The sequence below is a fragment of the Corticium candelabrum genome, chromosome 17 (assembly GCF_963422355.1).
Source record: "Corticium candelabrum chromosome 17, ooCorCand1.1, whole genome shotgun sequence".
Classification (NCBI taxonomy): Eukaryota; Metazoa; Porifera; class Homoscleromorpha; order Homosclerophorida; family Plakinidae; genus Corticium; species Corticium candelabrum.
The window spans coordinates 5,419,160-5,431,659 of record NC_085101.1 but is presented as its reverse complement, the minus strand read 5'-3'; the positions used below and the strand labels follow the sequence as shown (position 1 = coordinate 5,431,659).

At 42.1% G+C, this 12,500-nt stretch overlaps 3 protein-coding genes across 5 annotated transcripts in view; 2 read left to right on the top strand and 1 right to left on the bottom strand.

The window, feature by feature from the left end:
- Positions 1–5,017, top strand: part of LOC134193334 (unconventional myosin-X-like) — a 25,962-nt gene extending 20,945 nt beyond the window's left edge. The window contains exons 42-51 of the mRNA XM_062662167.1: positions 1,458–1,544; positions 1,640–1,776; positions 1,830–1,953; positions 2,077–2,189; positions 2,248–2,387; positions 2,443–2,528; positions 3,272–3,358; positions 3,421–3,533; positions 3,636–3,720; positions 4,737–5,017. Of these exons, the coding sequence (XP_062518151.1) occupies positions 1,458–1,544; positions 1,640–1,776; positions 1,830–1,953; positions 2,077–2,189; positions 2,248–2,387; positions 2,443–2,528; positions 3,272–3,358; positions 3,421–3,533; positions 3,636–3,720; positions 4,737–4,811 (1,047 nt within the window). The 3' untranslated portion in view covers positions 4,812–5,017. The remainder of the gene's footprint in view (positions 1–1,457; positions 1,545–1,639; positions 1,777–1,829; positions 1,954–2,076; positions 2,190–2,247; positions 2,388–2,442; positions 2,529–3,271; positions 3,359–3,420; positions 3,534–3,635; positions 3,721–4,736) is intronic.
- A 1,312-nt stretch (positions 5,018–6,329) lies between these two features.
- Positions 6,330–8,404, bottom strand: LOC134193335 (tyrosinase-like). The gene is made up of 3 exons (XM_062662168.1): positions 8,218–8,404; positions 8,074–8,151; positions 6,330–7,672 (listed from the first exon to the last, which is right to left on the bottom strand). The coding sequence occupies exons 1-3, from the start codon at positions 8,372–8,374 to the stop codon at positions 6,471–6,473; spliced, it is 1,437 nt and encodes a 478-aa protein (XP_062518152.1). The 5' UTR covers positions 8,375–8,404; the 3' UTR covers positions 6,330–6,470.
- A 1,593-nt stretch (positions 8,405–9,997) lies between these two features.
- Positions 9,998–12,500, top strand: part of LOC134193131 (cilia- and flagella-associated protein 221-like) — a 15,806-nt gene continuing 13,303 nt past the window's right edge. For all 3 annotated transcript variants that reach the window (XR_009972016.1, XM_062661926.1, XM_062661927.1), the window contains exons 1-3: positions 9,998–10,092; positions 10,215–10,315; positions 10,511–10,794. Coding sequence is in view for 2 of the 3 variants with exons in the window: in XM_062661926.1 (XP_062517910.1) it covers positions 10,005–10,092; positions 10,215–10,315; positions 10,511–10,794 (473 nt within the window). In the remaining variant the exon portion in view is untranslated. The remainder of the gene's footprint in view (positions 10,093–10,214; positions 10,316–10,510; positions 10,795–12,500) is intronic.

Here is a 12,500-nt window from a genome sequence, read left to right as displayed (position 1 = left end):
TGTGTGTGTGTGTGTGTGTGTGTGTGTGTGTTGTGGTGTGTGTGTGGTGTGTGTGTGTGTGTGTGTGTGTGTGTGTGTGTGTGTGTGTGTTTGTGTGTGTGTGTGTGTGTGTGTGTGTGTGTGTGTGTGTGTGTATGTGCGCGCATGTGCATGTGTTTGTGTGTATGTGTGTGTGCATGCATGTGTGCGTGTGTGTGTGTGTGTGTGTGAGAGAGAGAGAGAGAGGGAGGGAGGGAGGGAGGGAGGGAGGGAGGGAGGGAGGGAGGGAGGGGGAGGGGGAGGGAGGGAGGGGGAGGGGGAGGGGCAGGAGCAGGAGCGGGAGAGGGAGAGGGAGAGAGAGAGGAGTTGTGAATCTACTCTCTGACAGTCAGAAATATGAAATTGTTAAAACATACAGTAGTCCCCCTCTTGGACGACCACCTGTAAGTTCCCATCAAAGTGGTCTCTCAAAAGGGGTGGTCTCTCATCAGCGGAACTGTTTTTGTTGAACGCATTAATTAAGTTTTGTGCTACATACTGTATTTCATTTTCTACAGTGCACTGTACAGTAATATACAAACAACAAGAACAAGACCAAGAACAACAAACAACAACACTGGACCACTCCCAAACAACTCTGTCCAAATCTTCGTAGCACAACTTTCTAACCTTGCTGTACTTCCTCTCTGCTCGACCTCCGGTTTCCCATTGCTGTCTAATGCTCTTTGTTCCCTTAATTCCTTGAATTTGTGTCTTACTTATGCCGAGATCTTCAGCGATTGAGTGACATGAACGGCCTTCTTTTATCTTGTCCAGCACAGTTATCCTTTATGAAGGGCTAGGATCTTGCGTTTCGAGACGACATTTGACTACTTCCTACGCACACGTGTTACTGTACTGTGGTTGATTGTGACGACACTCATTTCCTTATACATACCCGGATGTATCGGTGCAGTGGCGGAGACAGGCAATGCTAAGTGGTCACTCAAGGCAGGGACACATGACAACTTTGAGCCTACTTTGGTGGTCGCTGGTCGCGTTAGAGGGGTGGTCGCTGAAGAGTGTTACGTGCAATGCAAATTTCGTTGGTGCCAAGCCAAACTGGTCGTAAACAAGAGGTGGTCGCTCACGAGGGTGGTCGTTCAAGAGGGGAACTACTCTATTAGTTTTGGGTTATTAAGTCCCACTGTGTATGGCAATGTGATACTGATGTTGACATCATCGTTGTTATGATCACTAAGTATTGACGTCACTATTAATAGCGACCTTATTATTGATGATGATGTCATTATTAGTGATGACGTCAGTGACATCATTAGTGATGACGTCAGTGGTGATGACGTCATTCTTAACAATGACGTCATTATTAGTGGTGACGTCAATGACAATGATGTTACTGTTAGTGTCGACTTCATTACTTGATGCGATCATTACTGCTTGTGATGATGCTCCACGTTTTTGACTTTCCAATTTTGTAGGGAAGACGAGAGTTAACTGCTGTCGTCTATTGCTTCGGTGGAGGCACATGCAAGATCTCCATCACATCAGCAACAACAGCAGGAGAGGTACAGTAGCACACGTTACCATCTAAACTGCAACTCAATCGGCTAGAATTTCAAATTCATTTAATTGTGTTGTGTGCATTGTCTGTTGTGTTTAGGTTGTGCACAAACTCTCGTTGGGCATCGGGGTGCAAAACAGCAAGAACCACTTTGCATTGTTTGAGCAATGTGGCGACGTGTACAAAGCCATGGAGGATAGGGTTGTGATCGCTGACATTTTGGCCAAGTTTGAAAGGTTCGGTCGTTTGTCAATTGATTTGGATTTGTTTGAGTTGCTGTTTGGCATAGATACGAAGCGCATGGAATAAACGAGGGCGGCAAGCGGTGGAGATTGTTCTTCAAGCTTTTCTGCTTCTTGGAGACGAAGGATATTCCACCAGACAGCCTCGAAGCCGGTTTCATGTTTGAACAGGTGAACAACAAAATGTGCAGCGATTTCTTTGCTTGTCTGTTTGCTCTCTTGTTTGTTTGTATGTCTACATGTCTGTCCACTCACCACTTGTCTACATGTCAAACTGTTTGTTTCTTGTTTTAGGCTTATGATGACGTCATGCAGGGCCGGTTTCCTGCCACAACTCAAACTCTTGTTCGTCTTGCCGCCTTACGGATACAATACGAAGTCGGAGACTACAGATCTGGCGCTTCTATGTACACAACACGTTTCTTGTTGTCATGACAACAACACTACATCCATGTTTTCTTACAGTCCAGATATTGAGTCGATATTTCCATTGAAAACGAAGATGAAAGATGAAGAACTGCCACATATTGACAAAGGGTTCACGTTGAGGGGCACGTTGCGAGGACTTGGGTTTAGCACATTGAAGAAACTAAGGCAGCCGCAAGGTTGTGATGTTGTGAAGTGATTGTGAGTGGTTGGTGGTGAGATTTATGTCTGTAGAAGAGTCACCTGCTCAGAAAGTGGTCGAGAATGCAGAGATTCAGGCTGTAAAGGTAGCAATTAGTGATCAGTGGAAGAAGTTGCAGGTGAGTTGTGTGACAAATAGCTGTTTGGTTGTGTGTTTATGTGTGGACATCAAGCAAACAGACACAAACAAATAAATAAACAAACATGGACACACAACCAAACATGGACAAACACACATACATACAAACAGATAAGCAAGCAAACAAACATAGATGCACACAAAAACATGGACAAACACATGTACAAACATACAGACAAACAAACAAACAAACAAAAACATAGATGCACACAAAATGTGGAGAAACACACATATACACAAACACAAACATGACAAACATAAGACAAACAGACAGACAAACAAATATAGATGCACACAGAAACAGGCAAACACAATACACACATACACACACAAATGAACAAACAAACATGGACCAACACATACAAACAAACAAACAAACAAACAAACAAAACAGGCAATCACAAAAACAAACAAACAAACAGATGCACACAAAAACATGGACAAACACACATACATACATACATACAAACAAACAAACGTAGACACATTGACACAGCCAACACGAACAAACACACATACACACATGTGAACAAACACACATACACATGTTGACAAACACATGTTCACACATGTGGACAAGCACGTGTGGACAAACACATACACACATGGACAAACACACATACACACATGTGGACAAACACACATACAAATATGGACAAACACATGTACACACATGTGTACAATCGAGTGGCCCTCGCTTACCATTTCTACCTCATTCTCTAGGGCATGTCAAGGGACGTTGCCCAGCAGCAATACATGGATGTCATACGGCTATGGGACGGCTACGGATCAACTCTATTTGAAGTCGAGGTTAACATCACTCAAACTCATCCAGTTTTTGTATCACTCACACAATGACTACGTTTCTGTAGTACAAACAAGATTCGAGGTATCCAAACGAGATGTGGTTGGGCGTGAATGCGCGCAACGTCTCGTTGTACAAACGCGGTGACGTCCAACCTCTTGCTTCGTTTCCATACGAAGTGTAAGTTGGTTGCATTCATGTCTGGCGGTTTGCATGTGTTTGTGGTGTTGGTAGTTGTAGTGGCAGTGGTAAAGGTGGTGATTTTGTGGTGTTTATGTGCAGGATTCTGTCGTTTGGGGCACCCGTTCCTAATGTTTATAAACTAGTAGTTGAGGGCAATGACCAGCTGTCATTTGAAACTCAGAAGGTATGGTGTGTGTGTGTGTGTGTGTGTGTGTGTGTGTGTGTGTGTGTGTGTGTGTGTGTGTGTCTGTCTGTGTCTGTGTCTGTGTCTGTGTGTCTGTGTCTGTGTCTGTGTCTGTCTGTGTCTGTCTGTGTGTGTCTGTGTCTGTGTCTGTGTCTGTGTCTGTGTCTGTGTCTGTGTGTCTGTGTCTGTGTGTGTGTGTGTGTGTGTGTGTGTGTGTGTGTGTGTGTGTGTGTGTGTGTGTGTGTGTGTGTGTGTGTGTGTGTGTGTGTGTGTGTGTGTGTGTGTGTGTGTGTGTGTGTTAATGTATGTGGTATGTTGGTGGGTTGCCAGTGCTTGTTTGTTTGTTTAGTTGTCTGTTATGTCTGTCTGTCTGTCTGTCTGTCTGTTTGTTGTTGGTCTGTCGGATGTTTATGTTTGTCTCTTTTGGTTGTCTGTCTATCTGTTTGTGTGTCTGTTTATTTGTTTGTTTGCTTGTTTGTTTGTTTGTCTTTCTGTTTGTTTGTCTGTCTGTCTGTCTGTATCTTTTGTCTGTGTCTGTCTGTATCTTTTGTCTGTGTCTGTCTGTCGGGCTGTCTGTCCTTTTGTTTTTGTTTGTCTGTCTGTCTGTCTGTCTGTGTGTGTGTGTGTGTGTGTGTGTCTGTCTGTCCAATACATATATTTTCAACATTGAAATATGTCTGTCTGTCTGTTTGTGTGTGTGTGTGTGTGTGTGTGTGTGTGTGTGTGTGTGTGTGTGTGTGTGTGTGTGTGTGTCTGTGTCTGTGTCTGTGTCTGTGTCTGTGTCTGTGTGTGTGTGTGTCTGTGTGTGTCTGTGTGTGTGTCTGTGTGTGTGTCTGTCTGTCTGTCTGTTTGTGTGTGTGTGTCTGTCTGTCTGTCTGTCTGTTTGTGTGTCTGTCTATTTGTTTGTCAGTCTGTCTGTTATATAGGTGTGTCTGTTACTGCACTGTAGCATCTACTCCTCATTGAAACCCATACTTCATGTCATCTCGTGTTCATATTGATTACATTATGTGTAGGTGTTAGAAATTGCCAAACTGATGAAGGCATACATCAACGCAATTGTGAAGGAGAGACGAGCACAAAGTAGTTGACAACCAAACGTAGGAATTAATTTCAAGTAAACTGTTTGTCAACATGACATTCCAGTGTAATTCCTCATTTTTTGCGTATTTTTTAACACAAAACATGCATTAACATTAATTAAGTAATGTGGGGGTAGCTTGATCACGGGATTTTAGTGAGATCATTGATTTTAATTGTTAGACGTGATAATATCAATAAATTGACTGTTTACAATTTTTGTGACTTCGTTAGTAAAATTCTAAAAGTGTGGGATTTATTGGTCTCCAAGTGCAAGGTCAACAGTTCTTGTTGTGGTTGGTATTGCTCTAGTGTGGCTACCAGTGGTGGTGGCGGCATGCCTTAATGTTTGCCTTGTTGTTTGCTCTGATTTTTTGCCGTGATGTTTGCCTTTTTGCCTTGATGTTTGCCTTGATGTTTGCCTTGATTTTTTCCTTTTGTCTTGATTTTTGCCTTGATGTTTGCCCTGACTTTTGCCTTGATGTCTGCCTTAATGTTTGCCTTATTGTTTGCCTTGTTGTTTACCTTGATGTGTGCCATTTTGTCTTGTTTTTTTGCCCTGATTTTTGCCTTGATGTTTGCCTTGTTGTTTGCCTTGATGTTTGCCTTGATGTTTGCCTTAATGTTTGCCATTTTGTCTTGATTTTTGCCTTAATGTTTGCCTTGTTGTTTACCCTGATTTTTGCCTTGATGTTTGCCTTAATGTTTGCCTTGTTGTTTGCCCTGATTTTGCCTTGTTATTTGCCTTGATGTTTGCCATTTTGTCTTGATTTTTGCCTTAAAGTTTGCCTTGTTGTTTGCCCTGATTTTTGCCTTGATGTTTGCCTTGTTGTTTGCCTTGATGTTTCCCATTTTGTCTTGATTTTTGCCTTAATGTTTGCCTTGTTGTTTGCCTTGATGTTTGCCTCGATTTTTGCCTTGATGGTCTGGTGCTACTGGTGGCGATGGAGTCCGGAGGCATGCAGTTTTCTGTCCTAATGTAGCCACACCCACACAAAATTAGAATGTTGTACTGAGGTTATTGGTGATGTGCTTACATGTGGTGTGATCATCATGGGTAACATTGAGACACTTATATTAGGCCAGACCGACTGAATTTTGATGCTCGAATAGTTGGATGCAGAAAACTGGACCGACCGAAATAAAAAATAGTGATCATGTGACATTTAAGCATCCGCAGTTTGCATTGCACTTCTTTACACATGTGAGGGTGGAAACAGTCACTGGACCACATGTTCACACTGTCAAAAGCCATTGATACATAATACACACACACACACACACACACACACACACACACACACAAGTTACAGCAAACACATCATTGCGAATGCACACATCAATTTTTTGTTTTTTATTTTGGTCGAGCTCCAAAGTGGACCGGCGAATCCAAGCATCAAGAAATTTAATTGCTCTGGCCTTATTGTAGTGGATGTGAGTGTGTATAAAAGCGTACAATTTGCTAGTCTCGAGATTCACAATTTTAATGTCTCAACTGCTGCTAAAGCTGCTCATTGTAGTTTACGGCAGTGTGTGTGTGTGTGTGTGTGTGTGTGTGTGTGTGTGTGTGTGTGTGTGTGTGTGTGTGTGTGTGTGCATGCATGGTTGTGTATCAAGGCTGCTTGCCAGCAATCTACCGACTCTGCACTACATGCTGCTCGCGCACACATTTAGCAATCTAATTTGTCATAATCGTATCCCAACTTGGTCGAGTACTTAAACATGTCGCCGTTGGTAGCCAATGGAAAAATACCCATCAACCAATCATCCCTATTATGACCAGGATGTGCACCATCTGTCGGGTGGTATTTCCTCCATCCCATTCTCAACCATTCTTCAAATATACGATCGACCATACAATGATGTAGCCAGAACATCGGATCATTAGGAGAGGAACTCAGCTCTGCAACATTTCCTCCCATCCACCAATGAACCTGAACATGCAGCTCACCGTTCTGGCCACTCCCACACTCGTAGATGTCACTCATATTGACAAATCCCTCCAGCGAATTCCTAAAGCTGTAGATATTCGGTTTCTTATCCCACGGAAAAAGGTCGTACACAACAGCGAGATTCTTCACTTTCTTGACGTCGTCCGCACGAGGCAGGTAATCCATCGTCTGATGCAGTAAAGTGTCCTTACATCCTAAACATCGTGTGAGAAAACCAGTTGACACACGAGGATCACACAGACACCCGAGGGTCGGCTTTGTGGGAAAACCCTCCTTATAACACACGGTTGTCCAGTTGGAAAACACTCCCCCAATTCGCTGCGGCCGCTTCGTTTCAGTCACATTGTGTGAATATCCCATCATCTCGTTCGAGAACAGTTTGTTAATCGATGCGGGGGTGTGGTCCGTCCAGTCCCAGTATGGTATCATAATCGGGTAGTCGATACTCCGACCTGTTTGTGTCCTCTGTAGTTCGTGCTCGACAACGAGTAGCAGAGCACGATGCCATGTGAGGAATCCGGATCCTTCGTGTGCGAAGTCACACTGTATGACTGTAGTCGGACTTGTGTTGTCTTTCGAGGCATAATGATGTAACCACACGAAAAAATCATAAACATTTGTATCAACAAATGTTAAGTTTGATGTGGCACCACCTTCCAGTGTGTTGTAGTAACCGATTGGGACCTTGTAGATACTCTTTGTGTGTTTAGTATCGTTTAGTGCTTGATGGAAGTTTTTCCATTCATTTGGTGTCATTGTGAGGACGTTTTTGCGGACAGCTGGTTGACTGTATGGCATGCATGAGTTGTGTGTCTTGACGTATCCGTGTGCACAGTCACCACAGTCTGGACCTGCCCAGTTGTTCTTGCATTTGCAGTGGTGTGTCATGTTGAGGCTTCTCGGCCATCCAAGACGTCCGTCTAGATGTGAAACAGAGTGTGAGTTATGTCAGGAAATGACACACGCGTGCGTGCACGCACGCACGCACACACACACACACACACACACACACACACACACACACACACACACACACACCACACATGAGAGTCTTGCCTACTAACAGTGGTTGTGTTGGCTTCATGCCACAACATTAGCAAAATGCAATTAGCCATGCAGAAAGTCTAGCATCAAAAGTAAACGTAAGCTTAAACATGTAATTGCGTGCGTGTGTGTGTGTGTGTGTGTGTGTGTGTGTGTGTGTGTGCGTGCGTGCGTGCGTTTGTGCGTGACTACTATACTTATATCAATCTAAGGAGAAACAACTAGCTAGATCATGATCACTGAAAGTGCAATACTGAAAGTACAAAGTCATTATCACCTCCTGGTACACACGCATTATTGAAATATTTCCATGGCCAATTATTATGCACAAAGATCTCCACACACTCTCCCCGATCTACAAAACAAAGATGATCAGCAACACTCGGACATAGAAAGCCACGCCCACCCCATTCTTCCTCACCTCCTCCCCCACATTCCAAGTCTGTTCCGTCTGGTGATGGACAACATCTTGCCATCAGTTGGTCGTTCTCTATGCAAGCAGCTGGAAATTGAGCTTGCACTCGAGCTCTGCAGATGCTGTACAGCAAGAATGCAGAAAAGAGGTAATTCGGTAACATGTTTGTTAGCTGCTCTTCACAAGAGGAAATGACGAAATCTGGCACGAGGATGTGACTTTAGCTTTAGACCCTCCTACGCTTCTGGACCAGAAGTACTGCACGTGAGTCACGTGACAAGATGTATTTGTAACTTCTGTCTACACTGTGTCTGTGTGTGTGTGTGTGTGTGTGTGTGAGTGTGTGTGTATGTGTGTGTGTGTGTGTGTGTGTGTGTGTGTGTGTGTGTGTGTGTGTGTGTGTGTGTGTGTGTGTGTGGTGTGTGTGTGTGTGTGTGTGTGTGTGTGTGTGTGTGTGTGTGTGTCTGTCTGTCTGTCTGTCTGTCTGTCTGTCTGTCTGTCTGTCTGTCTGTCTGTCTGTCTGTGCGTACGTGCGTGCGTGTGCGCGTGTGCGTGTGTGCGTGCGTGCGTGTGCGTGTGTGCGTGTGCGTGTGTGCGTGCGTGCGTGTCTGTCTGTCTGTCTGTCTGTCTGTCTGTCTGTCTGTCTGTCTGTCTGTCTGTGCGTACGTGCGTGCGTGTGCGTGTGCGTGTGTGCGTGCGTGCGTGTCTGTCTGTCTGTCTGTCTGTCTGTCTGTCTGTCTGTCTGTCTGTCTGTCTGTCTGTCTGTCTGTGCGTACGTGCGTGCGTGTGCGCGTGTGCGTGTGTGCGTGCGTGCGTGTGCGTGTGTGCGTGTGCGTGTGTGCGTGCGTGCGTGTCTGTCTGTCTGTCTGTCTGTCTGTCTGTCTGTCTGTCTGTCTGTCTGTGCGTACGTGCGTGCGTGTGCGTGTGCGTGTGTGCGTGCGTGCGTGTCTGTCTGTCTGTCTGTCTGTCTGTCTGTCTGTCTATCTGTGTGCGCGCGCGCGTGTGTGTGTGTGTGTGTGTGTGTGTGTGTGTGTGTGTGTGTGCGTGCGTGTGTACGTATGGATTTGAGTGTTACTATTGCAATGTAATATATTGTATATAATATTTGCGATAACTACGTAATTTATTTAATGCTAAATTTTTATTTGCTAAATTAATAACTATATAAGACTCTTAATAAAATACACAAATAAATTAATTAATGCTTGTAAACTTTAGTTGGTAAATTTAAAATATTTAAAGTTTATTGTTAACAAATGTTTAATTAGCTATTAACGCGCGTTAGTGTTGATCCACTAAAGCTAAAAAGTAGCTGTAAACATACTCTAATAGCTACGTAATTCTTATACTTATGCAATAGCAAAATTTTATTTATAATTAAGCAACTTTTATATTTTAAAATTAATAAGTTTAAAATTTTATGACTCGCGAGATTCTAAAGTTAACTGTTAACGCGCGTAGGCATTGCCCTAATTGTAAACACATTATAAATATGTAATTTTATTACTTAGTCAATAGCAAATTACTATTTGTTAAATAACATACATTTTAAACTTAGTATGTTTAAAATTTAGTAAGTCACGGGGTTTCAAAATAACTGTTAACGCGCGTTAGCATTGTCAGTATTATAAACACAATATAAATATGTAATTTTTAAACATGATGTTTTGAAAATGTATTTTATTTAAAAAATTTAATTTTCTATTAAATAAGTATTAAAATTAAATTACTCGCGGATTTTTTATAACTGCTAACGCGCGTTAGCGTTGCTCGGGTGATTGTCAGACTCAGTGATGGCGGCCGATTCTTCTGCCATCAACTTGAGAACTTCTAGAGGAACGGTGATGGAGCGGACTGTACCAAACCACATTCTAGACACAAGTAAGTAAAACAAATCTAACTCATAGTCGACTCCGTGATCCTAAACGCAAAAAACGTTTTTTTGCTCGCGTTTTGTGCGTTTTCTTTGTTTATTACTGTACTGGTGTTCTTGTCTATTGCAGAGATATTCTCACATATTGGTAAGAGTGCTGTTGCTCACGCCAGTCCTTCGATCTTGTATTTTTCCGGCTTCCAGCCGCATCGTTGCTACTCAAAAACATTGGTGAGAGAGAGACAGTGTGAAATGGCAGTAAAAGTTATTTGTCTGTTGCGCGATTGCTCGGAAAACTCGACGCATTGTTAGTCACGTGGACATTTAAGTTGGTCACGTGATGATTTTTGCATGCGCGCGTTAGTAAACTTTTAATTTTAATGAAATTTAAATTTGTGTTGTTTAGTGTGTTGTGTTTGATTGTAGAGAGTCACAAACATTTCAAATTATTGTCAACGATTTCACATAATTCCACCCACCACACCTCATTTCAGTGTGAAAGTCAAGAACAAAGGCAACCTCGTGTCTGGACTTAGCTATGAGGTTAAAGTGGAGTTTAGACCTGATGATTATCACAACTATCACGACATGATCAGAATCCACTGCCAGAATGAAGAGAATGTTGTAGTGCATGTGTATGCGTATCCAGTGATGGACAGCAGCCAATTTCCAAGGAACGTTACATTTTCCCCGACTGCTTTGAATCAGAGGTGAAAAAATTGCTATTGATGTTTAAATTTTTATGTATTAATTAATTAAGAGATGCATCCTTCCAATACAATAGTCTAGTGTATTGTGAGATGCATTCCTTCAATACAATAGTCTAGTGTATTGTGAGATGCATCCCTCCAATACAATAGTCCAGTGTATTGTGAGATGCATCCCTCCAATACAATAGAATAGTGTATTGTGAGATAAATCCCTCCAATACAATAGTCTAGTGTATTGTGAGATGCATTCCTCCAATACAATAGTCTAGTGTATTGTGAGATGCATCCCTCCAATACAATAGTCTTGGATATAGGCTGCATAAATCAGCCTATACCATGGATGCACTTCTCTTTGCTGATGACATCATTCTATTAGCAAAGTCTTCAAAAGATCTACAGAAACTTTGCAATGTTGTATCTGACTGGTGTCGATGGTCTAAATTAGTTATCAAAATACCAAAATGCAGCTGCTTGGGATTGGCATATAACAGTAAAGATCATCTTCGCGATCCAACTATTTCAATATGTGACCAGAAAGTCCCATTTCTTGGCCATAAGTCATTTAAATTCCTTGGAATGCCCATTAATGGCCAGTTATCAACTACTGACTATAAGATCTTTTTAAAGAACAAACTCCAAGAATTGATGACAAAAGTCGACTTCTGTCCAGTTAGCAGCAGCAGAAAACTTCAACTATACCATCAGGCTGTATATCCTTGACTTACCTGGTATCTCTGCCTGCTCCCATTAGCACCTAGTTGGGTGAAAACAGATCTTGATAATATTGTAACTTTATTTAAAGAAATGGTGTAAACTGCATCATTCAACTTGTTCAGCTCGACTGTATTTGGATATCTCCAAAGGAGGCTTAGGATTGCCTCATTTATCCAATGCAGCTATTCAATTGCAATCTGCCAAATGTGCTCGGTTCTTAACATCTAAAGATGGCTGTGTCAGATCACTGGCAACAAAGAAAGCTACTATCAACTCTCATCCAGAAAGATTTTCTTGTTTCATAGAAGGACTAAGTCATTACAAAACCATCCACTGTTGTCGTCCAGATCACTCGCACAGAAAACTAAAAGAAGAACAACAACAACAACTTTTAAACAAACTACAAAAAGTCGAAGAGTTCAAGGATGTACCAGCAGACTTAATGATTCGGCATCAGATATGTGGGCAAAGTGTGTTAGACATCTACCACCAAGTCAACTATCTTTTATTATGAATGCTACCAATGAAACTTTACCATCAATTGTCAACTTGCTGTAGTCCTATGGAAAAAGAGAACATGTGGCAAATGCCCTCTATGTCAAAGAAGACAAACAATTCTCCATGTGCTGAACAACTGTGAAGTTTTAGTGAGAAATGGACACTATAATACAAGACATGATGCTATTCTACATCTACTATTAAAAGAAGCCATAAAATATCTTCCCCCAATGTTCAACATTTATGTCGACCACAAGGACAGTTCCACTCATTTCCCTACTCATATTATTGCCACTTCTCAAAGTCCTGATATTGTTATATGGAGGAAGGATCTTATTAAAGTTTATTTTGTCAAGCTGACAATATGTCATGAAACAAACTTTAATGCTGCAAATGAGCGCAAACAAAATAGATATGCAGAACTGGTGAATAACATGAAAGAGAAAGGAATTATATGCAAACAGATCAACATTGAAGTTGGTTCTAGAGGATTT

What these genes read in the sequence shown, in the direction of transcription:
- LOC134193335 (XM_062662168.1), bottom strand. Translation starts at nt 8,374, where the DNA reads ATGTTACCGAATTACCTCTTTTCTGCATTCTTGCTGTACAGCATCTGC. An exon ending in CTTGGAATGTGGGGGAGGAG is followed by an intron (nt 8,152 to 8,217) that starts GTGAGGAAGAAT and finishes TTTGTTTTGTAG; the next exon opens with ATCGGGGAGAGTGTGTGGAG. An exon ending in TAATGCGTGTGTACCAGGAG is followed by an intron (nt 7,673 to 8,073) that starts GTGATAATGACT and finishes TTTCACATCTAG; the next exon opens with ACGGACGTCTTGGATGGCCG.